Below are 26,106 nucleotides of genomic sequence, written 5' to 3'. Positions count from 1 at the left end.
TTCTTTTGGACAAACTGTTTATGAACACTGCTACAGTTAATTCAGAACAAAAGTGGCAAAGCCCTTCATCATATCAGAACAAATATTACATTTTGCAAGACCTACTAGGCAGCTGCCTCCTCTCCACAGAATCTGGTGTTGTCTGCACAGGCCGGCAGATGTTCTGCAGGGGTCTGAGCAGAGCCCCTCCCTGGAGATGATGCTGATGCTCTACCCGTGAGCTGCTGCAGCCCCTTCTCTCTCCCCCCCTCCAAAAAAAACCCACGGCATGGGGGCCCTGCTTGGAGGGAGGGTGGGACATCTGGAGGCAGCTCAGCTCAGGCACTTTTTCCTGATCTTCAACACTAGCAGAGAGGACAGCTTAGATCGGAATTTCAAAAGTTTGTGAGAAACCTAAAGCTAACGTAAGTTTTAGGAATTCTTTTAGGCAAAAATTAGAAGCTTCAGTGCCTGTTAGGATCAAATCCAGCCTCTTTTTTCTCAGCAGGGCTAGGAGCCTCATGGCCTCTCCCTGGCCCCGATCCTGGCATGGGGTGGGGAGAGAGGTTAGGCCTTCTCTGGCGGGGCTTCTTCATTCATCGCCCTGAAAGGAAACAAGATGGCTGGGGTCACCCAAAGAGAGGAAGCATGGTGGCCCCTGGTGGGGGTCAGCACCTGTGTTGGGGGGGGGACCCCTGACGCAACTTACTCTGCCTCATCCTTGGTGATGATCTTCCCCGAGTACAGGACCTCAGCCACCATGGCCACCATGGGGTCAAAGTTCAGGCTGGCCACTGCAGTCACAATGCCATCCCTGCGCAAGGAAGAGAGAGGGCTGGGTCAGGATGGTTCCCCCCCCCCCCTCAGGATCTTTCCCATCAGCCCCTGCTGCCTGTCCTGTCTTTAAGGAGAGATTCTGAGGAATGAACCTGGGACTTGCCAGCAGCAATGTTCCCCCCCCCCCCCGCCCCTAATGACGGGTGCCACTCTGACAAGCCTCTGCCCAGCCCCACCCAGAGCAGAATGAGTCCTGCATGATTCCTGCATCGCAGGGGCTTGGCCGAGATGACTCTTGGGATCTTTCCAGTTCTAGGTTTCTCTCTGCAGAGATGCTCTTTCTGAAACTGTCAGGCCCAACGTAAGAGGGCAGGATTGGAGAACACCCCTCCCCCGCAAGGTGGCAGTGGATTCCCATCATCCCTGACCACTGACCAGCAGCATTTAGGGGACTCCCCCTTGCTGTCTCCCCTTCCATGCAATAGGCGTTAGAATGCACATCAGCCTGAGGGGTGGGGTGGGGGAGAAAAGGGATCTATCTGCCCCTACCTTAAGACACTTTGGAGCGTCACCAGCATTAATGCTCTATCCTTAACCCCCACCCAAAGAAAATACTGTTTTATCGATCAGAAAATGCTATATTGTCGATTTAGAAATCATACAATATGCCTTATGCTGTAATTCTGATGTTCAACTTATTTTTTAGGTTCCGTTTCGCTGACCGAATTTCATAAATTGCAGTTGTTTTACTGATTATTAATTAAATGATTTGTGCTGTACTTGTTCTGCTCTGTTATTGTTGTTCATTGTTTTGTGAGCCGCTTGGGGTTTCATCTGAATGGAAAGCAGCACAGAAATGCAACCAATCCAATCCAATCCAAAGCACAGCAGTTGCTTCTCTGCAGTGCTGGGTATGGGGGCTTCTGCGCTGGCAACTGGGGCCCCTGCTCGCCCCCCCCCCCATGACCAAGCAGAGCTCTTGACTCACCTGATGTAGAAGATGAGGAACTTCTCCTGGCTCAGATCGCCCTTGAGCACCGTCTCAGTGTAGCCGATCCCGCAGCCTGTCAGGCAAGAGGGCAGCAAAGTTTTGGGATCCGACAGGATAGTTGGCAGGGAGCTGGCAGAGGACTGAGACCTCTCCTGGACATGAGGCTCAAAGCTCTAGGATGGCATTCTCTAGGTAGTTTATGCAGATATTATGTTTTTATGTTTTGCTGGAATCCGCCCAGAGTGGCTGGGGAAACCCAGCCAGATGGGTGGGGTATAAATAAGAAAACTATTATTATATTTCATAAAACTATGAAAGGGCTGGGGCACCGCCAGTTGGTTGGCTCCTCTGCCTCCTGGCGGCTTTGGGGCAGGAGGCTGGTGTGTGCCCGCCCCCCTCGCCTACCTGCGTAACGGATGCTCTTGGCCTGCAGCTTGGTCCAGAAGAAAGGCACCGTCTGCAGCTTCTCCTGCCTCTGCAGCATGTTGAGGGCAGCGACGCGGCCTGGGGGGGAGAAGGAGAAGGGGGGAGATGGAGGGGGGCTGTGGTCAGTCCTCTAGGGATCACTCTGAGGACACAGCGACTGAGCAGGGATAGCTGCCCCCCACCCCTTTCTGGCTTTTCTTACACTCCGCCTGCCTGCCCCTTCTTCAAGAAAGCAATCCTCTGTTCTCTGTGGTCAATAAGGACTAGAAACCTGATGTTTCTTTAAGAAGAAACACATGCAAGCTCTAGGCTCTGGGCAATTAATTCTGCAAACGCTGTACTTGGGCTGAGCGGACTGCCCTGAGGGGTGCACACATTCCTTCCCCACTCCTGCAGTGCCTACCGTGGGCTTGGGCGATTTGCCAGTGGCAGATGTCAATGTTTTTCCCTCCGAGCAGAGCCACGGGGAAGGAGGCCACGTCCCCAGCAGCGAAGACAGAGGGGGCGCTGGTTCGCATGAACTGAGGGGGCAAAGGAGATGGTGGTCAGAGATGGGGAGGGGACAGAGGGAGGGGGGGTCCTCTGCATCTTCCACCTACCAAATCCACGACGATGGCACCTCTGCGGTCCAGCACAATGGAGCTGTCCTGAAGGAAGCTGGAATTGGGGGTCACTCCTGGGGGGTGAGAGGGGGGAGTGAGGTGGTGGCCATGCCCAGCTGGCACCAAAGTGCTTTGCCCTGGCCTCTAGCCTGGCATTGCTGAAGCCCTGGCCTGATCCCTCCTTGCCAAGCCATGTGACTTACAAATTATTTTCTGTGTGTGTGTGCGCGCGCTTATTTATTTGCTTGTTTGAGGGGAACACTAAGCTCCCCCTTTCAGAGCAAGATTGTGACCCTGCTGGCATGACATGCTAGAAATCATTGTAGCTAAAATAGCAAAGGATATGTAATAATAATAATAATAATAATAATAATAATAATAATAATAATAATAATAATATATTATTTATACCCCGCCCATCTAGCTGGGTTTCCAGCTAGATGGGCGGGGTATAAATAATATATTATTATTTATATCAGCCACTCTGGGTGGCTTCCAACCAAATATTAAAAACAACACAGCATCAAACATTAAAAACTTCCCTAAACAGGGCCGCCTTCAGTTGTCTTTTAAAAGTAAAATAGTTGCTTATTGCCTTGACATCTGCTGTACCGCTGAAGACATTTGTATTATTCTGTGCCTAGATATTATTTTTGAAAAATAAATAGAAACATACAGAGAAAGAAAGAAATCATTCCAGTTCTGCAATGGGTGGGTGGCAAGAGCACCGTACCTTGTTGCCAGAGTGTGCAAAGGGCTTCCAGCTTTTTTGGATGTGGGGGGGAAGGAGAAAACACCACCATCCCTGTATGTGGGGTACAGAGCCGGGGCTTCCTGCCCTGCTGCTCATGGGGGACAGCGCTCCCTCCATACAGCCCGACCCTTCAACTCACCTATTCCCACCACCACCACATCTGTGAGGATCACCTGCCCGCTGCTCAGAAGGACCTGCGTGACCTGGGGGTAGGGAAGGAAGAGGAGGAAGGCAGCTGTGATTTGAGGACCTGCCAAGCCCTCAGCCTCCCGCTTTTGTGGGCGCTGAGCTCAGCCCCTGCCCCCCCATCACAGACCTTTCCTTCTTCGCCTTGCAGCTCTGTCACCTCTGCCTGCAGGTGGAACTTCACTCCCTGCACCTGAAGCATCTGCAGAGGTGGAAGGAGACACAGGTGTTGGCCTTGGAGCACCCAGGGAGGGCAGGCAGCCTGCACCACCTTCTCCTGGGTTGCAGCTACTACACGGGTGCTCTGGGAGGGCGTCACAGGTGCCAGAAAATGCCCACAAGAAATTACCCCCACCTTCTACTTCTCTTTCCAAAGAGTCACCCCATAACCCAGCCTGGAGCTGTTCCAAGACCACCTCCTAGCCAAGCCTCAGAGGGGTGGGGGGAGGAAGGTCCAATCCACCATCAGAGCATGCCAAGCAGGCACTCTGGCCCTGAGCGCCCCCCTCTTCCCTCTCTAGAAATCCCTCTGGCTCCATGCCTGGGCTGCTCACCTTCATGGCCACGTGGCCCACCTGGCAGCCCAGGGCTGCTTGGTATGGGCACTCTGCCCTCTCAATCACCTCGATGCAAGCGGCTTTGCCCACGAGGCTGGCGGCCACTTCCATGCCTGCAAGAAGGAGAGGAGGTGCCTCACTCGGGGGGCCTTTTTGGGGAGGGGGTGCAGGGGGGAGAGGCCAGCTGCGTCTCTTTGGTCCTAGGCACCTGCTTCGCAGAAGGTTCCGTAATACCAGGCTCCTGCAACTGCTCTGTCCCTGCCTTCCCCCCTGCTGCTTGCCAGGCCCACCCTAACTGAGCCGCCTGGTTTCCCTACCGATGAAGGACGCTCCCACAATCGCCACCCTCTTGCCCGTTGCCAAGCGCAGGATCCGGCTGGAATCTTCAGGGGTGAGGAGGACGCAGACGTTCTGGAGGTTGGCGCCTGGGCACTGGAGACGCCTGGGGCTGAAACGGGGGCAAGAAGAGAGGGGGCTGAGCAGGATGGCTTGGCTTATGGTAGAGGCAGCGTTCAAAACTCCCATTGTTCTAGGCACGTTTTGCAACGGGGAATTTCAGTAGCGTGAGCAGTTTCTGAGCTCTGGGCGCAATACTGTACCCTTGTGCCTGGGAGGGGGCAGTGCCTACCTGCTGCCCGTGGCAATCAGCAGGTGGTCGTAGGTCTGCCAGGTCCCGTCACTGAACTCTGCCCTTTTGCCATCCAGGTCCAGAGACGCCACCTGCAGCCAGGCCAAAGAGAGGACCCGAAGTGGGACTGTGATGGAGGGTTGGGGAACAGACAGAGTCCTAGAGCAGTAGAGTCGGAAGGGACCCCAAGAGTCATCTAGTCCACCCCCATGAACTAAATCTGCCCTTAACATCATCCTCCGTTGAGCCTTTGACCACAGTCCTTAAATGGCCTGGGGAAGAGCTTGGGCTTTAAGAAAAGCCTCATCCTGCAGGACAAGGGTCAACACTGCTAGCTTCTCCTCATCCTGCCTTTCTGTTTGTCCTTTCCATTGTTCTGAAATGGGGGCACCCCATTTTGCATGGCATGAGACCCCCTCCTTATGCAAAGGTGCAGGGGTTTGTGTGGCATCATCCATGTTAATGGGGGGGTCTCCTTTCAGTGTCCTAATCTCCCCCCTCCCCTCACAGGTGGCAACACCACTCACCTCTTTCTCCATCCAGACTTCGATGCTATGAGCATCCAGGAAGCTCTGAGACCGCAGGTAGATGTCTGTTGCTTTGGCACCCAATGCCTATGAACAGCAAAGGAAGGAGACCTGCTTTATACCAGTGTTATTTTTGCTGTTTTATATTTATAAAAGCAGAGACATCACCTAGCCAACAAAGGTCCGTATAGTTAAAGCCATGGTTTTCCCAATAGTGATGTATGGAAGTGAGAACTGGACCATAAAGAAGGCTGATCGCCAAAGAATAGATGCTTTTGAATTCTGGTGCTGGAGGAGACTCTTGAGAGTCCCATGGACTGCAAGTAGATCAGACCTCTCCATTCTGAAGGAAATCAGCCCTGAGTGCTCACGGGAAGGACAGATCCTGAAGCTGAGGCTCCAAGACTTTGGCCACCTCAGGAGAAGAGAAGACTCCCTGAAAAAGACCCTGATGTTGGGAAAGATGGAGGGCACAAGGAGAAGGGGACGACAGAGGAGGAGATGGTTGGACAGTGTTCTCGAAGCTACAAACATGAGCCTGACCAAACTGCGGGAGGCAGTGGAAGACAGGAGTGCCTGGCGTGCTCTGGTCCAGGGGGTCACAAAGAGGCGGACACGACTAAACAACATTTATTTATACTCTGCCTTTCCCCCTGACATGGAATCAAGGCAGCTTACAGCTAAAAACACTGGGGGAAAACAATAATTTTAAAACTCTTAATTTTAGTTTTTTTTATTTAATTAATTCTAAACTATAGAATTAAAACTATACCTTTCGATGGATCTATATAATCTATTAAAAGATACAAATTACTGCAATAAAAACTTCACAGCACCAGCCCTTTCATTAAAAAGCAACCAAAGGACTTCAGCTGCTGGTGGAAAGACAGCAAAGAGGGAGCCTGTCTGGCTTCAATAGGCAGGGAGTTCCAAAGCTGCCTGGGAGAAGACACCATTGAAGCCTGGGAGCACCCAGCTCATCCCTCCCCAGCCCAGCAGTCTTCTAAAGCAGGGGATTTAAAAAGTGGTGGGGTTGACTGGGTGGGGTTCCTGCTAAAGGGCAGTATAAAAATGCCATCATGTGGCACAGGGGGTGCCCATCCTTTTGGGCAAGTGGGCACAGGTAGTGCCTTGGGCACCAGCCACAAAAGGCTGCCATGCAGAATGTGGCACAGTACACCATTAAACGACTGTCCTGCCTACCCTGCACCCGGGCAACCTTATGCCTGCCCAGAGAAGGCCAGTGCTTCCTGCTGGTCCTGGGTGGGCAGATCCTACCATACTGATCCTCTGTGCCAGAAAAAATGGGCAAGGCAGCCACACCACCCTCTCAGTTCTCAGAAATCACTTCAAAGGGGCCTCCACCTCTTGCCCTGTAACTTTCCTCCTACGGAAGCTAGAGGCAGCCTCATTGTAAAAAACAAAAGCTGAAAGTCTGGGCCCCCTGAAAACCTTGGGTGATCCCTGGTGTAATGAACGAGGGGCAAAGAGACTTCCCATCCTCAGCATTTTCAGGTATTATGAGCCCCACTGCTCATGCCCCAGGCCCCCCAGAGACCTTGCTCAGCTTTGTCTTGTCATAGGGCAGGTGGTTCTCCCGGGTCACCATGACGATTCTGCCAGTAAAGCCCTCCTGGCGAAGGATCTCGGCGCAAGTCAGGGCTGCGGGGCCTAGGAAGGAGAGGGCAGCCAGGTGAGCAGTGATGACACTTTGGCACTCTGGGTGACGCCCCCCAGCCTTGGCCCTCCTGGACTCACCTGCCCCCAGGAGCAGCGCCGTCTGGCTGTTGAGCAGGTTCCGTTTGCTCATGGGCTTCACCCTGTGGCTGCTCTCCAGGTCCTGCCAGAAAGGGGGGGGGGCAGGTGGGGAGAAGAAGGGTGTGAGCCTGGGCTGTGGCTGGGCAGGAGGAAGGACAGGTAGCCAACACCATGGCACCCCTGACATCCAGCCTTGAGAAGGGGAGGGGAGTCAGAGTTCCTTACCTTAATCTTGGCCGTGACGTACACATGCCCACCGTCCACAGTCACCTGCAGAGACCCAAAGGATACTGACTGGAGCTTGGACAGCAGAGGGTTAATGGGGCTGCAAATATCCCTTGATGCTCTGTAGGAAGTGGGCACAGACATCTTTTGGTGGCTCTCTAACTCCCCACACCCTGCACCAAGGTAACTGAGGGCGTGGGGTGTCTCTGGGGCAGGAAGCCAGGGGGAGAGCAGGAACTTTTCAAGGGAGACCCAAAGAGAGACAAGGTTTCTGGGTCTCTGGGAAGCCACCTCCCTCCGGGGATCTGATGGGGAGCAGTGCTTTTTGGGTGTGTGAAGCTGTGCCTGCCGGCTCCACCTGTGCTCACCTGTATACTGGTAACTGAATGCCACAAAATGCTCGTTAAGTCTCCTGTGACTTTTCCTTCCAGAGGAAATCAAAGCCCAGGCGAGTCCTGCATTTGTGGGACTTCTCACCCCCAAGGGAAGTAAGTGGGGCCATGTGGAGCCATCCTCATTCCCACTGCAGCATTTGTGGACTGGCCTCCCTCTACTGAGGCTGACCAAAGGCCAGGATTCCAGCTGCCACAGGCATGAAAACACACACTGATTTATATGCTCATTTTGGCGCCTTCACAGCTGACTCACTTGAGGCTGACTCTGGTTGCGGCCACCAAAGGCAGCTTATAGCCGTAATAATTCACATGGCACAACTGAGTCAGACCCTTGGTCTACTGAGCTTAGTATCCTCTACTCTGACCTGCAGCAATGGCTCTCCGGGATTTCTGGCAAGGAATCTAGACCTCTCCTGGGGTTGAATGGGCCTGAAGAAGTCATCCCTTCCACAGCCTGCCTAAGTGCCTTGAGAGAAGAAGGCAAGCCAGCCGCTCTTGAAAGGGAGCCCCCCAAGCTCAGGTGCCACAGGTGAAAAGGCCCCGCCATCCGTCCGAAGGGGCAACAAGATAAGCAGCAGGGCCTGGGTGGGGAGGCTGTCCTTCCAAGATCCTGGCCCTGAATTGGGCATGCAGTGAAGCACAGGCACCCTTAGCAGCCCCTTCCACCCAGGCAGGGAAGCTGCGCAGCAGGACCACAGCGGAGGCCTCCCCCTTCCTCTCAGGACGAAAAAGGCCCCTTGGCTCTCTGTGCAAGGAAGCCCCAGCAGATGGGGCAGTCAGAATCAGAGCGCACCTTGAAGGACGTGAGGCAATCCAGGGTGGGGTATTCCTCAATGTCCCCCGTCTTGAGGCTGAAGCAAGCCCCGTGCCAGGGGCAGCGGACCCGTCCCCGTCCCAAGTAGCCTGGAATTCAGAAGGAGAGACCAGCTGAGCAGGAGAGAGAGAAACAGGCAGGGAGGAAGAGAGATGGGAGAGAGGCACTCCCTTACCTTTGCTGAGGGGGGCTCCGGCATGGGTGCACCTGCTCCCTAGAGCGCTGAACTGCAGGTGGTCCCTCACGAGCAACACCGGGTGCCCAGCCACCTCCACCTCTCGCATCCTGCAAGTGGAAGGGAGACAGGTGGCCCTTGAGAAGCAGAGACTCATTCTCCCTCCAGAAGCCTATTTTTGGGAGAGTTCGGTGATGCTCTCCAGAGGAGTTTCCTAGGAACTGGACTCCCCCAGCCCACACATCCAAGGGAGCCAGGGACTCTAGGGTTTAGGGTGCAAAGGAGTCCTGCAGGCAGGCAGGCAGGGATTGTCCTGCTGCCAGTTGCCCTCCCCCTTGTCCAATCTCCTGCCTCCACAACAGCGAAGGCCAGAGGACCAGGACAGATGCTCCAATCTCTTTGTTGACTCAAGAGCTCCAAATGCACCAGGCCTGCAGGGTGGATGATTCTGCACCGTTTGCAAATGACAGCATGTCTAGCTTGCTGTGAAACGAGCTAATGTGAAAGCAGGAAAAGAAGCCTTTGCTGAACCTGAGCTGCCAGACAACTCTGCAAGGCCTTGGAGACATGTGCAGATGGGTGGGGAGGCTTGTGTAAGACCCGAGCAGGAATTATGCAAAGGCCTTTGCATAACATGCAGGCTCATAACATGCCGCCTGGCTCAGCTCCTGTTCTGGGCAGCCCGATGGCTTAAGAAACCGTAATGGAAAAGAAAGCATCCCATGCACGAGGCCAGGATACATATATTGTAAAAGTGGGAAGGGAGGAGGGGAACTTGGCAGCCTTAAAAATGTGTCCTTTCCCCCCCCCCCCCATCCAGATACTCTGCAGGTCTATAAAAGGGCAGAACTGGGAGGGGCTGGGTAGCCAAGCAGAAACCTGGAGGAAGAGGAGGCAGAAGTTAGTAGCAGGAGGGCTGGGTGGGGGGAGCGGGGAAGGAAGGAAGGAAGTCTTCCTTCGGGAGAGGGAGGGGGGAGAAAAAGAGAGAGAACGCTTCCCTGTGTGTGTATCTATATCTGTATCTATATATATCTGGATCAGCCCACAGCTTTCAAAGACTAGACAGATCCATGCAGGAAAGAGAAGTCAATCATTGGTTATTAGCCTCAAGAACTTCATGTGGAACCTCCAGGGACAGAGGCAGTCTATCCCTGAGCAGCTGGGGAGAAGCGACAGGAAAGGGCTGTTCCCTCCGTGTCTTGCTTGGTGGTCTTCCATGGTGGCACTGCTTCTGTTCATACAGCCAAAACAAACGCAGCAATGCTTTTACCGCTTCCCTGCCGTCTATACTCACTCTCCGTCATACATGTCGTCCTCCTGGCAGACCTGCTGCGTGACCACCGTGTCTCCCCCTTCCATGGCTCCTGCTGGAGGCCCAGAAGAAACAAGGTCAGGCAGAGAACACAAGGGCAGACCCTCCCTCCCTGAGCAGCCTCTCTTGTCTGCCCCCCACCCTGGGACCTCTCTCAGCAGAATGAGCGGTGAGATGAGTGGGTGGAAGCACCCAAATCCACCCGGGCCACACTCCAGTTCATTAAGTCTGCATTAACATTGCCCAGCTGCACACTCCAGGCAGTGAGTTCCACAAGGCAGGACTCAGTCAGAAGGGAAGGGAGCGAAGCTTGCTTTTTTCTGACATCAAAGACATTCCATGAAACATTATTTCTGACAATGATGACACCAGATTCCCTCATGTTGCGTTTGTAAAAGAAGAGAGCCCAGGGCAAATCAACGCCTAATTCCTTGCTAGAAGTCGGCTGGCAATGCAGAGAAAGCACTCCACACACTCTCAGAGGCACTCTCTTCTTTATTAGAACACACTATCCTTTCAGCTGCCAAGCACCTTGTGGTGGCTCAGCCCTCAGCAGTTTCTGATAACACCCAGCTGACAGCCCTGAGTTGAGAGGGGGGCTCAGCTCCGTGGCAGAGCTCACTGTTCTGCATGCAGAAGACCCCAGGCCAGCCCTGGGAAGTGTCTCCTGCTGAGAAATGACCCAGCAGCTGGTGATGGTGAGGCAGGCCCAGTCCTCCTTTGCCTGGGACCAGAGACAGAGAGAGAGGCTGCCTGGCAGAGGGAGGGAGGCCAAGTAGAGATGAGGGTTGGGCAGACCTCACTCATGTGGGACCTACTTTGTGCCCTCTGATTAGGACCCCCAAGCTCTACCAATCAGAGTCAGGTGCAAGAGACAGGCAGCTATGGCATGGGAGAGACAGAGAGGGCAGGGGAGCCTCCAAGCACCTTCTGAGCTAAAGGCCTTTGTTCTCAGTGGCAGAACCGTTTAATTTAATTTTATAAAATGTATACACAACTTTGTAAAAAACAAACAAACCTCAGAACAGTTAACAAACAGGATATGATGTGACCTCACAGCCCTCTCCCATAAATCCGCTTTGAGGTTGGCTGCTTCTTACAATCAAGCAGTATATTTTTAATGAAATAAGCATGACGTAGGAACAAAGCCCCACTCCTGATCAGCATCTCCCCCTCCCAATTCAGGAGCCTAACTTAGCACACCCAATGCTGTTCCCCTGTTTCATTTTACTGCAGGGCAGTTGGGAGCCCCTCGCCCCAGCTTCTCTCCTCCCGGCTCCTGGGGGGCGTCTTTCCCAGTGTCACCTCCCTCAGTGCTCTTACCCAGCCCCAGCTGGAGTGGCCAGGGTCCTTCTACATCTCAGGCACCTTCTGGTGTGCTGCTTGCGTGTGGGAAGGCAAGAGGATGTGCCTGGGGGAGGGAAGCCACTGGGCCGGAAGAGGCAGAACCAGGTGCTTCGAGTGCCATCTATTTATTTTTTGTGAAATTATTCCTGAGCCTTCAATGGCAGCTCATCAAATACAACTTTTTATCAAGGGACCCTTTCCCTGACACAGAAACAAATGGCACCATGACAGAGTTTGCCAGCCTGGCGCCCAACGCATGTTTTGGACTACAACTCCCATCAGTCCCTAGGTCATCACCACTGGATAGGCTAACAATTGGGCTTGGATTGGAGGGATCTGGGTTCAAATGTCTATCTGTTGATTGGAGAACCTCCAGCCAGCCAGCCAGCCTCTCTCTCTCTCTCTCTCTCTCTCTCTCTCTCTCTCTCTCTCTCTGCCTACCTCAAAGGAGCGTTGTGAGGGTTCAATGGCTGCTGTTACAAGACAGAGAGACAGTGCATAGGAACATAGGAAACTGCCTTATACCAAGTCAGACCATTGGCCCATCTTGCTCAATAGTGTCTACACTGACTGGCAGCAGCTCTCCAGGGCTTCAGGCAGGGGGTCTCTCCCAGCCCCACCTGGAGAGGCCATTGGGGATTGAACCTGGGACCTTCCATTTGCAAGGCGACATTCTACCCCTGAGGACTTGGGATGCTGCCTTCTAACAACCGGCCTGATCACCTAAGCTAGGATTGTGGCAGGCAGGGAAAGGTCTTCCTCATTGCCAGAGACCCTTCCAACAGAGCACAGGGAAACATTGGTGGCTGCCCTCCAGATCCCCTCAGCATCCTCCTCGCCCCTAGCTATGAGCCCAGGCTGGCTGCGGAGAGCCCAGCAGGCAAGGCCAGGGAGGAAGCAGCAGCCTCCCAAAGGCAATACAGGTTCTCTGTCCCCAGGGGGGAAATCAGATGCTGGCCACCCTTCAAACTTGGAGGCAAGCCCCATCCCTTGTACCTCCTTCAGCCTGTGCTGCCAGGGAGGTGGCCTGTGGCAGTGCCAGCGAGGCAAAAGCAAGTACTCACGGCCTTGGATTCGGTTTCCCTGGAGCTCAGCTGATCTGCCTGTGGCTCCTTCCCTCCCGGCTTCTCCTGGGAGAGAAGGTGGGCGTGAAGAGAGGCAGCCGGCCTGCTTCAACCAGTTCCTCCTCTCAGCTCCTGCCTCCAATGCACAGCTCCTCCACGGCTGATGCTCTGCTGGAAACGGGGGCCCCCAGGGGCACCCCTGTTGCTCCGGAGGGCTGAGACCTGGAGAGGAGCTTCTGGATCTCCTTAATCAAGGTGTCAGAAAGGGAGTGTGCAGACTGCCCATGGGGTAATGAGCAGCTGGGCCTGGGTGTGGCAGAGGCTTGGCAACTCCTACATCACATGCAATGAGGCAGGAGTTGCTCCATCCATTTCAGGACTGTCTACGCTGACAGAAAGAGAGCCATTCCTAGCCCTCCCAGGAGATATGCCACTGGGGACTGAGCCCAGGCCTTCTGCATGCCAAGCAGGTGCTCTGCTCCTGAGCTACGAGGACCCTGCCCAAAGCCAGCCCAGCCAAGGACACTTCTTCTTGGACTTGCAGCCTCAATCCTCTCCCTCTTCAACTTGGGGGAGGCAAACAGTAATACTCGAGCCCAGGCTGTTGGGGCCTAACTGCAAACCATCTCTCCACTGCCCCTACAATCTTTGGAACTCCCTGCCTATTGACACCGGACAGGTGCCTTCGCTGCACTCTTTTCGGCACCTGCTAGAAGTGCTTTTGCTTCGACAAGCCTACCCAGATGTTTGGAAAGTTTATGTGAGTTTTGATCCATTTTTAATCCCTTGTTATTTTAGCTTTTCAAATTTCTTAACTCATTGCTGCTATATTTTCTTAGTAATAATTTCATTGTTTCATCTCTTCTGTAAACCAGCTTTGAGGTGTTTTGTTTTTTTAAAATAATAATCAAGTGGCGGATAAATTTTATGAAACAACCAGCAAAACTTTCATTTGTATAGACAAGCAGATGTGAAGAAGGTGGACAGGCCTGTCTTGGAGGATGTGGAGGGGACCCAGCAGGCAGATAGGAAGATGGGCAAGATCCTGCTCTCTGGTGAGAACAGCCTCTGAGTCAGCAGGGAAAAGGGAGAGGCAAGTCCTGGGCAGAGGAGCAAAGATGCAACAGGTTGGTCCTCTAATGAATGATGAGTCCTTTATTAGGACTCAGAAAGAGTGCAGAGCCAAGTCTGCAAGTCTGGTGTTGCAACAGGGACCTGAGAGTGACTTGACTGGCTCTCGTATCGCTTGGAGAAGCACGAGAGTGTGCATAAAATTATTATTTTTATTTTTTTATTTTAAATGTTTATTAAGGGTTTTTTAATTACAGTATAAATAAGCAAGCAAAAATATTACATATCATAACATCTTTTCTTATCTCCTTTGGACTTCCTCACATCTCCCGCTCCTGCGTTCCAAGTTGTAAAAATTAAACCAGCAATTTATCATCTTATCTCCATCCTTACTATCTAATTTTCCAATGTTATATCTCAAATTTTAGATCCATTTATTTCACTCCTTAAAAAATTAAACTTAGCCTAATAGTTATCTAAAAATTTGTTTTTTCTTAAACTTGACTTATCTTCAAAATTCACTTCGTCTGTTTTAATGGTGCCAAGTTGTTTATAATCAAGCATCCTGCTTAACATTTATACAATTTACAATATTTTTGCAAATAAATCTTGAATTTTTTCCAGTCTTCTTCTACCGTCTCCTCTCCCAGGTCTCGGATTCTGCCAGTCATCTCGGTCAGTTCGAGAGTGTGCATAAAATTAGCGTTGCCAGAGGTTGGGTGTCAATTTAGAAAGAAAAGCATAGCTTAATAAACATTGGCAGAAAATTTCTGGCACGGCCTCCCCTACAAGTTGCAGAGTAAACAATGATGGGGGGAACCAAGGGAAAGCATGGCCATGGGGCAAAGCAGGGCACCCAAGACTACGGAATGAGTTTGCTGTGTCAGTGGACAAAGATTAGGCAGGCATTCTCTGGAGGGCTGTTAACCTTAGGAACGTAGGAAGTTGCTTTCTACCTCAGAACATTGATCAGGGCCTCAGACAGGGATTCCTTCCCCAGCCCTTCCTGGAGATGCTCTCTGAGAGTGATCTGGGGAACTTCTGCTTGCAAAGCAGATGCTCTGTCACTAAGTTCTGGCCCTCTGACCCTTGGCCAAGCCTGTGGGGAAGAGCGCATACTCAAAGTGTGCCCTCCCACTTTCTCATATGCACACACAGGCTGGTAGCATCCCCACTATTTGATGACTGGAGAAAGGTAGATCTGAATGCCCTTAAGAGCACTGGGCTCTCCCACCCCAAGCTTAGTGCTGATTTTATTTCTTCTTTTTCACCTTTTCTTCTGCCACCAACATTGTCTAAGTCTGGGAGAGGGCAGACAAATTTGGCTGTTTCCCCCCCCCCCTTTTGCCCCCAAACAGAGCGTTCTGCACTGGCTGGGAGTGATGGGGGTTGTGGTCCAAAGCATGTGACGGATTGGCACCAGATTGGCACAGGCTGCCATGGTGTCCGCTTTAGCAACGCTTCCCACACAGTTTGGTGCTTGAGGGAATTTACATGTGCCTTTGCTCAGTCAAAACAACACAGATTTTTCTCAATCTGTTACAGGCTGTACTCAGTGTCAAAGTAATGAATGGGCATTATGTCCTGAGGTCCGTTAATTTCAAGGTATCTACTCTTAGATGGGAGTGAGAGATTTTACTTTCTTGGGCTCCATGATCACTGCAGATGGTGACAGCAGTCATGAAATTAAAAGATGCCTGCTTCTTGAGAGGAAAGCAATGACAAACCTAGACAGCATCTTAAAAAGCAGAGACATCACCTTGCCAACAAAGGTCCGTATAGTTAAAGCTATGGTTTTCCCAGTAGTGATGTATGGAAGTGAGAGCTGGACCATAAAGAAGGCTGATCGCCAAATAATAGATGCTTTTGAATTCTGGTGCTGGAGGAGACTCTTAAGAGTCCCATGGACTGCAAGAAGATCCAACCTCTCCATTCTGAAGGAAATCAGCCCTGAGTGCTCACTGGAAGGACAGATGGTGAAGCTGAGGCTCCAAGACTTTGGCCACCTCATGAGAAGAGAAGACTCCCTGAAAAAGACCCTGATGTTGGGAAAGATGGAGGGCACAGGGAGAAGGGGACGACAGAGGAGGAGATGGTTGGACAGTGTTCTTGAAGCTACCAGCATGAGTTTGACCAAACTGCGGGAGGCAGTGGAAGACAGGAGTGCCTGGCGTGCTCTGGTCCAGGGGGTCATGAAGAGTCGGACTAAACAACAACACTCTTAGATGGAGAGAACGAGCCATATCTACAAATTAGAGATGAATATTATTATGTTGGTAGGTTGTTAAGCATTTTCAAAATGACTAGGTGGGCAGACCCCTCCCCTCTCCGGGTCCACTTTTCCCCCTCGCTGACCCTGCCCATTCCTAACCGGTTGGGTCCTTGCTGGCGAGGAAGGGGTCGTCGGAGTACCCCACCACGGCATCCAACGCGGCTGGCGCTACTGCTCCAGGGCGTGCCTCCCTGCCCCAGTTTCCCCGCTGGAAAGGGATCCCCGTGTAGTCCTGCCGCTGCCGGGCTGCGCTTTGCTTCTTGTGGGCGGCGAGCCCGTTGCTCTGCCGGGAACCGGACCCTACAGGACCAAGTCGCTCCGGCCGCGTCACTTCTGCCGCCGCTGATCCCGCCCGCAGCGCCCCCTCCCGTCCCGTCGGGGCGTGCCCGTTGCCATGGAGACGGGCTGGCCGAGGAGCCAATGGGAGGCGCGCCCGGGGGCCCGCTTCGTCCGGCGGCTCCTGCTCCTGCTGCTGCGCCCGGGCGCAAAGGGAGCTGGAGGCGCCGCCGTCGGGGGCAGTTCTCTGGGGCGCGGCCGGGCGAGATCGGCGGGGCTCGCGGCCCGCGGGCAGCCCCTCGATGGATCTGCTGGTCCTGGGGGGGTCGGTGGTCGCCTTCCGGCTGCTCAACGGCGGCCTGGAGCGCCTCGTGCCGCCGCCGCCCTCGGCGCAGCGCAACCGCTGGAAGTGGCGGAACATTTGGACCTCCCTGGCGCACAGTCTGCTTAGCGGCTCGTGGGCGCTGCTCGGGTGAGTCGGGGGCCGAGAGAAACTGGGCGGAGTTGGGGGGAAACGGAACACCGCGCGCTCAGGGGTCTCACGGCTCTCTTTCCTTTTCCAGCTTCTACTTCCACCCGCAGATGGCGGAGGACCTCATCGACACCCACTTGCCCGCCGCGCACCACCTGCTCGGGATCTCCGTGGGTGAGTGGCCGCCAGAAGGGGCAGCAGCAGGAGGAGGGGTCCCCGCCTGCAGCCGACCCCCGCTCCTCCTAAGCGCTGACCATAAAAGACGGGCGGGCGGGAGTGTGTGAAGCCGCACCGGTGGGCACAGTGGTTGGCACTCTGTGCGCACCCAGAGGCACTTTGCCCACGATTCCCCGGTCCCAGAGCTGAGGTGGGATTGAAAATGGGCCCTGGAAGCTGAACACAGCGCTCTGGACCCAAGGAAGCCACAGAAGGACGTGTGTGGGAAAGATTGCCTCGGTGCCCCCAGAGCCTTCCCTTTCAATGGCTGCTCTGCTTGCCTGCCTTTGTCCCCTGGGGCTGCAGTCTCAGCAGCTGACCCACGGGGCGGGAAGCGGCTGGTGCCAGGCTATCTCCTGGGTGCGCCTCTCGCCACTTCCCTCTGGCAGGCACGTGACCTGGGGGCAAACAAACGAGCCCATTCTCATCCCTTGCTGCTGCCGCCACAGCACATTCCTCTCCGCAGAGTTCAGCCTCGCTGCCCACCCCCAAGAGACAGAGAGTCATTGAAGCGCATGCAAAGCACCCCTTGGGCCACGCCCCAGCCTCACCCCATGCAGCAGACCCGTTTCAGAACTATGCCTGACTATGTCTCCCCACCACTGACAGGATATAGCATGGTAAGCTTCCTCTAGATAGCAGGGAAACGGGGAAAGTCACTGGAACATTTGCTTTGGTTTACCTCCCACAACGGAAGCCTGCAAAGCAAGGCACAGAGGTGGCAAGCCTCGCCTGCTGTTTCTCCCCAGCGGTTCAGTGGTAGACTGCCTCTGACCCTGGAGGTTCCGCACAACACTCTTGAGCGCATAGCCAGTGAGTGACATCTCACTCCTCCTTTTCAAACCAGGCTCCAGCACCACACCTCACCGCAGGTCCCTGAGGATGGGGCCTGGGAGAGATGCGAGTGGCCCAAGGGGCTTGGGGGGAGGCCTTCCAGAGCTGGGCCACATGGCCTCTTTCTCTCCCCACACTCCAGTCTTTTGCTCCAACAGACATTCTTCCGGATCAGGAGAGAGCAGGGCACCCGCCTGGGGGAATTAGATTCCTGGAAGTGGAGATGCCCCACCCAGCACTATGAGATTTTCCCCCCAGATACTCTTGAGGCAGGGGGGATGCCACGAGGAGGAACAGGAATGCTTCTCATGTGACTTTTAAAATAGTCGGCGGGGGTGGGGTGTTGTTATTCCAAGTCCCAGAGTCCTAGCCAAAGGGACATGGAAATGCCTTGCGGTTGCCAGCCTTGCTGAGACTGCTGCCTTCCCCTATTGGCAAAAAAAACCCTCATTTTATTTTTTGGCTGTGTGTCTTCACCTGCCTTGATCCCTCTGGGGGCACTGAGGACTGGGCTCTTGGCACTCGTGCCCATGTCGACGGGGAGGAGAACGTCCCGGTGAACAATTTGGGGGCCTGGAGAGGTTTCATCTTCTTAGCATTTGACAGAAGTGGGTGGAGAATCCTGTGTTTCCATAGATGATTTGTTTGATGCATGGGATTCTGTCTCAAAACATGCCCAAAGCAGCTTAGGAAGATCACCTTTAAAGCAACATATAAGCACAGCAGCCGGCAGTTAAAATTATGCCGCAACCAGAGACTCAGTTTTCGTAAATTATAACTAAAGGCCGTGAGAGCAGGCTGTTCCAATCTATCAGAGTGGATCCCTTGTGTGAGTGATCCTGCAGGCTCTGCTGGTGGGGTTTGTCCTTGAGCTGTGAGAGGGCTGGGGCAGCTATGGCTTCAACCTGGATCATGAGCTTAAATCCCAGGACTCAGTCACAGAATATAGGCAAGAGTGCCTCTGAACCTGTGCAGGTGCTGAGGCAGTATTCAGGTGGCATGGTGCAACTGCCGGTTGACCATGCTCATCAGGACGGCGTTTGCCAGCCTGGCCGGGGCTGATGAATGTTAAGACATCTGGAGGGCACCAGGTTGGTGAAGTCTGCTTGAGGAAAGTGGCCTTGAGCTGTCAGCCCCCGGGACAGGCTGCTGGGATCAGAGGCTGTCACATTGGAGAGGAGAAGGGGAAGCGAGAGGCCTTCTCTAGGCTTGTCCCGAAGAGGCCCTGTTGTTTTTTTTACAAGGGGGCGAAGGGCAAGGCCGGGAGCTTTAGAGGAAACGGCATTGTCAGGGAAACGTGGGCAAACAGCCCTTGCCAGCCTCGTTCCCTGCCACTGGCCCTGAATGGAGACACTAGAGCTGGGAGGGGGGGAATCTTTATCTGTCGGTTTAGAGGGGGAAACGCCCAGGCATCTGCTTGCCTGGGGAGCTGAAGAGACAGGCAGGGCCATCTTCCCCTCCCTGTATGCATGTTCTTAGCATGGGCTGAATCTGACCGCTGCAAACTAAGCAGTCAGAGGTGGGGTAGGGTGGAAGAAGTCTGGAGCCAGGAATTTGGAGACTTTTTTCCAGCCTCTTCAGCATCTTCATAATTTAATCTGTGGAAAGTTTAACACACGCCAGTCCTCAGAGGAGCACGAGGCCAAGCTCTGCACATTCCCCTCCTCTTTGATCTGGTGTGTGTGTGAAGGGGCCTGGCTGCTAACGCTTTCTTTTCTGTTCCTCCCTCAGGATATTTCGTGCAGGACTTCGTCGACATGATGTATCACCAGAAGATCCAGCAGTGCTGGGAACTGCTCTTCCATCACTCTGTGGTGAGTTCTGGGAGCACCTCTCCCCCACATGCAGTGGGAAGGGATTCTTCCTCCTCGCTTTATCTGCACAGCAGCCCTGTGAGGCTGGCAGAGATGACACCCAGTGGTCTCTCCTGGGTCCCAGTGCAATTCTCTCACCCCTGCACCACACTTCCCAGGCATCAGCCGACTGGCTAGGAGAAACGAAGGTGCCTCAAATTAGTTCAGGGATAGGGCTCTCCGGGATTTCAGGCAGGCAAATCCCCAGATGGCAGAAGTTTATAAAATTATGCATGGCCTGTAGAAAAGTAGATAAGAGGAGTTTCCTCCCTCCCCTGTCTCATAACACTAGAACTCCTGGCCATCCCGTGAAGCTGAATGTTGAAAGATTCAGAAAGGATAACGAAAAGCCTTCCTCACGAACCACACTCACTCCTGCAGCAGGCAGGGATGGCCAACTTGGATGGCTTTAAAAGAAGATTAGAGAAATTCATGGAAGCGGAGAGGGCTGTCAATGGCTGTGCTCTGCCTTCCACATTCAGAGCATTCCTGAATGCCAGTTGCTGGAAACCACAGGAAGGGCGAGTTGCTCTTGTGCTTGAGTGCTGCTAGCAGGCATCCTCCTGGGGCACCTGATCCAGCAGGCACTTTGGTTCTGATGCCAGGCGAGGATTGTCAGCAACCGCCCCGTCCCTGAGCGTGTTTTATAATGATGTCTGTGCAGCTTACATAAAGAGAAGCTGACCTGTGCCTCCTTGGAGCTGGGCAGGGCAGGGCGTGCCATGCTTGGCTGCTCTCCAACAATGGTCTCTGGCAGCTCAGCTTCTTGGCGCAGCCCTTGGCTCAGGCCACTCTACAAGGGCCAGGGGCTGTGAGGTCAGGCAAGCGGATACGTGCAGGGCTTGACTGCATGTGCTGGGTGGTCTCATTCCCCATTCAGACCCTGTTACTAGGAAAACGTGCTTCCTGCTCCTCCCGGTCCCTTTGCAAGTGGGCAAAGTTTGAAGTGGGGGGTGGGATGAGCGCATGATAAGTAATCTAGGAGCAGCTGGGGGGGGCAGGGGGTAGAGAAGGCAAGGAAAGCAGCCTTCGTAAGGCTTTGCCCCAGTTTTCAGTCCCAAGGCAGTTCAGCCTCACAGCAAGTAAGGTGGTGGTGAAGGCAGGAGTGTCTCTGCACATGCAGACAACCTTTTGACCCACACTGATTAAGCTGCCTGTCTGGAGTATGTTGGGGGGCAGTGTGCACACCCTCCAGGCAGGCACCTCTCCTCACTGGGCTTCCATCCTTCTGGTGGCTTTCCAGCCCATTAGAAGCTGCTGCTAGATGGGTCAAAAGGCCATTTAAATAATACATCTAATTCAGGCAGAGACAAAGCTTAATCCCCAGGGGGCAGCTAATCCCATTAGGGCCTGTGCTGAGGACAGCATTGCTGGGAAGAGCTAGAGGACCCCCCCCAAAATAATGGATCTCCTACACACACACCCCATTAAGAGAAGGGGATCTTGGCAGCTCCCCCTTCCTTCCTCTGCAGTCCTACCCAATCCACTGAGGTTTACAGAAGAGCAGGAGTCTGTCTGCTGTGTGATCCCAAGATCCTCCTCCCTCTCCCTGCCTCCCTCAGGTGCTGAGCTGTCTGGCTGCTTCTCCTCTTGCTGGCCACTAGAATTTTTTTGGACAAGGCCCCACTGCTTTTAACAGCTGCAAGACAGGTAGAAATTCAACAGGTGATGTAGGCACCACTGCCACATCTCCATGCAAGGGGAAAGCCATGTTTTTGCTTTGCTTTGCTTGCAGTTGTTAAAACCTCTTTATAAAAAACCTGAAGATTCAAACTGTTTTAGCTGGTGCCTGGCTTTGCTTTGCTCTCCCCACTCCCTGTCCCTTTGGCCTCATGTGTCGTACTTTTCAGATTGGAAGCCTATGGGCAGAGACTGTCTTACTTTAATTGACTGTAGGTAAGCTGCTGTGGGTGCCCTTTTGCCTGATACAAATCCTGTAAATTAAATAAATCCACCACAGCACCCTTGACTGGCATTGACCCAGTCACAGGCACTCACCCTCTCCCCCAGCCAGTAGTGCCCTGCCTTCCTTCCTCACCCGGTGGATTCAGCCTCAACCCCAAAGCTGCTCCCCAAAGTCTTCGTTGTAGGAAAATGATGTGACATGAAATTGGCTGGGGCTGATCCGCTCTCAGGCTCTCCAGGCTAGCCGTCTTCAGTTGCTGCAGATGGAGAGAAAGGGGCATAACTGCGTGGACACCTGTCTTGCATGCAGAAGGCCCCAGGTTCAATCCCCAATGGCAGCCTCTGCAGTTTACAAGGGTCAGGAAGCTGGCAAACAAGCTCTCTGCCTGAGAGTCTGGTGACCCGCTGCCAGTCTGAGCAGGCAATCCTGGGCTAGGTGGACAGAGAGTGTGAAGGAAAGGGCGTAGACTGTCTGCTTTGCATGGAGGATGCACTCTCCAATGGCAGTCTCTCCAGTTAACAGCTGGAGTGGGAGAGACCTTTTCCTCAGCCAGAGACCCTTCAGAGATGGTGCTGGCTTCCTAACAGCCACTGCTCCCTTCTTGCCTCTCTCCCAGGTGATCCTCTGCTTCGGCTTTGCCTTCCTGGTCCACCGCTTTGTGGGCTTTGCCATGGTGGCCCTGCTGGTGGAGATCAACTCCATCTTCCTGCACCTGCGGACGATCCTGTTGATGGCTGGCTTGGCCCACACCACCTCCTACCGCTTGACCAGCCTGCTCAACCTGGGCACTTACGTGGTCTTCCGCATCACCACCCTGGCTTGGATGACCCGCTGGCTGGTGCTCAACCGGGAGAACATACCGCCCAACACCTACACCCTCAGCACGGTGGGCATGGCCGTCATGACTCCCATGAACATCGTCCTTTTCTACCGCCTGCTCCGCAACGACTTCCTCACCTCCAGCCGGCGTGAGAAGGAGAAGTGACCACCCCTGGCTCCTCCCTCCCCAACAGCTGGCTGTACAGGCCAGAGGGAGGAGGAGAGCAAGTCAGCAGGACAGGAGAGGAGAGCAGGGGGTGGTCTTCAACATCTGTTTTCCAGGTTGCAACTGCCCCTCCAGCTGGATCATGGAAAGGCCACCACAGCCACAGCTGCAGCCGCATGGCAGGAAGAAGCTGCTCCTGGAGAGTCTCTTGGGACAGTGTTTGGGGGCCCTCTGGTTAGCTGGGGAGGGGTCTTGGCAGCGGTCAAGGAATGTGGGCTAGCAGGAGTAGCCAAAGATGTAAGGTCTCCCTGCAGGGAGGGAGCTGGTTGAAATGACTTGGCCCTCACAACTGTCTGTGCTCTGACCATTGTTTTTGGCACCTGCCTGCCCCCCCCCCCCCTTGCAGGGTGGGAGTTTCACTGCATCAGAGCTCCAGAAGGCAAGACCCCTTTCCGAACGCCAACACCTGAGATCCAGGCCAGAGCAAGTGGCAGGATGCCAGGACCCCTCCCTTCTCCCTCACCCCTCTGTCTTGTTGCCTCCTGGCCCTTCTCTGCCTGCACATGAAAGCAGGATTGCCCTGGCCTCTCTTTCTCTCTGCAGAATATTTATCTCCTTGAAGAGCCTGTATGTGATCTGCCCTTCCATGCCGTGCTCAGCTGAGCCTCTCGGTAACTAACAGTCTGTAGGTGCATTCTCTGCAGGCAGGCGTGGGGGAGTGCCCATTGGCAATTGTCCTTTTACTATTCTCTCTTTTGAAGAGTTGCAAGCAAATCCCACTCTCCTCACCTCTCTCCAGGCTAAGCCAGGGATGCTGCCATGGCCACGTTCTGACCCTGCTGGCCACCTAGATTAATCCAAGGCATCCCTGTGCCAGGGGACGGCACCACCTGGTTGTACTGGATGCTGAGGGCCAGGATCTTTTAACCCTGCTAAGAGCCAAACGGCTTCCTCTGAGGCCTCAATATTGTGTAGACCAGTGGTGGTGAACCTATGGCATGCGTGCCAGAGGGCGCACTCAGAGCCCTCTCTGTGGGTATGTGCGCCGTTGTCCCAGGAGGGCCGTAGCTAGGGAGTGAAACTGGTGCTCCAGCACTGCAGGGGGCTCCTGGCCGCTTCCAGCATGGTCCCAGCACTGCTAGGGCACCATTTTCATCCTCGGGGCCGCGCTGAGGGGAGGAGGAGAGGAGGGCTCGTGCTGGGAAACTGCCAGTCTGTCCAGGCCTCGACTTTTGATGCGTCAGGGCCTCCCGCCAGATTGTTGTTCCTACTCGGGAGTAAGCCGCCTTGAGTTCAGCAAGGTTAGACAAATTATCAGCATGTGTACAACAGCAAAAATCACATTAATTGTTCAAAAGCATGCCAAATGCAAACTTTTACCTTTCAAAAAAAAAAAGTTGTTTGTATCATAGAAAGCACTGTTATTGTGGGGTTTTTTTAAAACAAAAGATGTTAATGTATGAGTTGTTTTTTCTAAACTAAAACCTCAGTATTCAGGTTAAATTGCCATGTTGGCACTTTGCGATAAATAAGTGGGTTTTGGGTTGCAGTTTGGGCACTCGGTGTCTAAAAAGATCGCCATCACTGGTGTAGACAATAAGGGAGAATGCACTTACAAGAATTTTATTCTAACAAGGTGTATGGATATGTTTGCACAAAAGTAACAGAAATAAAAGGATAAAGTGAATGCTGGTGCTCGGTCTTACCTGGCAGGAGGGAGGTTCCTTGGCATCCAGTGGGGAAGGAGGCTCCAAGTGGCCCTGAAGGTGGGGCTGGGGGAACCCAAAGCTGTGTTGCTGCTCAGGCCAGCGTCATGGTTGTCCTGTAACACTGACCTTACAGGATGGATACGCCACTGTCCTCAGGAGTTTGACCAGGTTTACAGATGGACAAGATGGCAGACCCCACGAAGTAGTCACACTCCGAAAGATAGCTTTCTGAATTCAGAGGCCTTCCAACACGGCAAGAGCTGTAGGAAGACCCATGAAATGTCACAGAAGAGCAAGCTTTTGAGTGTTTCTGAACCCTTCATTGGGCTGGGATGGAGGATTCAGAAAGGCCCCCCTGTTCCCCAAAAGTAGAGCATAATGAAGTTGCCCCAGAAATTTGTAACAATTATTGAAATGGAACACAGGAGGCACCTTCTGCAGGTAAAGATGGTCCTCTGCACCAAGTGTTGGGGCTTTTCCTCCGGAGACAACCTTGTGTGCGTCTCCTGAACAGGTTTCGATGGAGCTTAGCCCCAGGCAAGTGTGTCTACAACAGGGCTAGGGAACTGGTGGCCTTCCAAGTGGTGCAGGACTCCCACATCCCATCAGCATCACCCAGTAAGAACCATGGCTAGGGATTATAGGGACTGGAGTCCAGCTGCATCTGAAGGGCCACAGGCTCCCCATTCTCCTGCTAGAGGATATCCAGTAAAACTGAAGGGCAGTAGATTTTGGACAGGCAGGACATACTTAATACATCAGCCACTTACACACCAAACATGTAAGGCACATTATTTGACCCTTTCAAGAATCCTGGAAACCATTTACCTCTCACAGCTACAATTCCCAGCACCCTTGAACTACAGTTCCTAGGATTCTTGGGGAGGGGGAAGTGGGCTAAAAATGGGCACCCCTCCCCCTCATGTATGGCCAGTAGCCAGACCGGGGGGGGGGGTGAGAGCAGGAGGGGCCCTGCAGCACCTGGAAGGCCACCACCAACACACACGTTCCTGTAGCCCCTGGGAAACAGGGGGGCAGCCTCAGGCAGACCAGCCTCAGCAATTGTAGGAGACACCCAGGGCTCACAGGATAGAGAAGCTATAGTGGCTCCCCATACATAGATACATTTGAAATATCTTAAATTGAAATTGAGGGAGAATCATTACTATAGTACTTTTAAGGCTAATAGTGGCTGCCGTATTTTTTAAAAGTAAAGGTAAAGGTAAAGGGACCCCTGACCATTAGGGGTTGTGGCGCTCATCTCGCTTTATTGGCCGAGGGAGCCGGCATACAGCTTCCGGGTCATGTGGCCAGCAGGACTAAGCCACTTCTGGAGAACCAGAGCAGCGCGCAGAAACGCTGTTTACCTTTCCGCTGGAGCGGTACCTATTTATCTACTTGCACTTTGATGCGCTTTGAAACTGCTGTTATAATTATTACCATACTGTTTAGGTTAATAAGTGCCTGGAAGCTGTACGCCGGCTCCCTCGGCCAATAAAGTGAGATGAGTGCCGCAACCCCAGAGTCGGACATGACTGCACCTAACGGTCAGGGGTCCCTTTACATTTTTTATTGTTTTTATAATTTTTAATTTTAAACGTTTCAAGGGATGAGTCATTACTACTGTTAAGGTTAATAATGGCTGAAACATATAAAAATGTTACTACCTATTTCAACTTAATATTATTATTACACGGGTGAATTCTTACTATTAAGGTTCTTAATGGCTGTGTATTGTTACAGGAAAAATCCGAGGGCTCCCTTGGACAAAACAAAGACACCAACCAGGATAACTTGGAGCAAAACAGCAGCCTGTAGGCTTGGCCTTTATTGAACTGTTGCAACAGGGTATTCCCCTCACGTGCAGGAGAGAGGAAAGACCCAGAAGAATAGTGTGCAAGGTCTTATAAAAACTTTTGAAATTCCCCTCCTCTAGGTCTAGCCCACCCCCAGAAACATCATGCATACATTACAGAAAGGAGGAGTTGAGGGAGG

At 53.3% G+C, this 26,106-nt stretch overlaps 2 protein-coding genes across 7 annotated transcripts; one reads left to right on the top strand and one right to left on the bottom strand.

The window, feature by feature from the left end:
- Positions 1-21,712, bottom strand: LOC310832861 (apoptosis-inducing factor 3-like; the record flags this gene model as incomplete). 6 transcript variants are annotated; one of them, XR_014558468.1, is made up of 20 exons in its annotated part: positions 15,960-16,604; positions 10,089-10,161; positions 8,795-8,904; positions 8,599-8,708; positions 7,411-7,455; positions 7,186-7,267; positions 6,986-7,098; positions 5,428-5,514; positions 4,901-4,992; positions 4,590-4,720; positions 4,270-4,385; positions 3,846-3,917; positions 3,669-3,732; positions 2,773-2,849; positions 2,577-2,694; positions 2,153-2,251; positions 1,745-1,820; positions 689-793; positions 232-583; positions 1-163 (listed from the first exon to the last, which is right to left on the bottom strand). XR_014558468.1 is itself a non-coding variant. In XM_083715119.1 (19 exons), exons 1-19 carry the CDS (start codon positions 21,695-21,697, stop codon positions 547-549), a joined length of 1,755 nt encoding a protein of 584 aa, XP_083571245.1. In that variant the 5' UTR covers positions 21,698-21,712. The 6 variants fall into 6 exon arrangements, 4 of the variants coding, with proteins under 4 accessions (XP_083571245.1, XP_083571242.1, XP_083571243.1 ...); XR_014558469.1 differs by having other exon boundaries at positions 10,089-10,158; XM_083715119.1 differs by lacking the exon at positions 15,960-16,604 and adding an exon at positions 21,550-21,712 and having other exon boundaries at positions 1-583.
- Positions 10,839-24,089, top strand: TLCD2 (TLC domain containing 2). The gene is made up of 5 exons (XM_083715315.1): positions 10,839-13,781; positions 14,277-15,864; positions 16,700-16,782; positions 19,390-19,472; positions 22,034-24,089. The coding sequence occupies exons 3-5, from the start codon at positions 16,719-16,721 to the stop codon at positions 22,400-22,402; spliced, it is 516 nt and encodes a 171-aa protein (XP_083571441.1). The 5' UTR covers positions 10,839-13,781; positions 14,277-15,864; positions 16,700-16,718; the 3' UTR covers positions 22,403-24,089.
- The last annotated feature ends 2,017 nt before the right edge of the window (positions 24,090-26,106 follow it).

The sequence above is a fragment of the Podarcis gaigeae genome (assembly GCF_964106915.1).
Source record: "Podarcis gaigeae genome assembly, chromosome: 15".
Taxonomy (NCBI): Eukaryota; Metazoa; Chordata; class Lepidosauria; order Squamata; family Lacertidae; genus Podarcis; species Podarcis gaigeae.
Note: the sequence above shows the minus strand (reverse complement) of the source record. Positions and strands in the feature narration are given on the sequence as shown.

What these genes read in the sequence shown, in the direction of transcription:
- TLCD2 (XM_083715315.1), top strand. Translation starts at nt 16,719, where the DNA reads ATGGCGGAGGACCTCATCGACACCCACTTGCCCGCCGCGCACCACCTG. An exon ending in CCTGCTCGGGATCTCCGTGG is followed by an intron (nt 16,783 to 19,389) that starts GTGAGTGGCCGC and finishes TTCCTCCCTCAG; the next exon opens with GATATTTCGTGCAGGACTTC. An exon ending in TGCTCTTCCATCACTCTGTG is followed by an intron (nt 19,473 to 22,033) that starts GTGAGTTCTGGG and finishes CCTCTCTCCCAG; the next exon opens with GTGATCCTCTGCTTCGGCTT.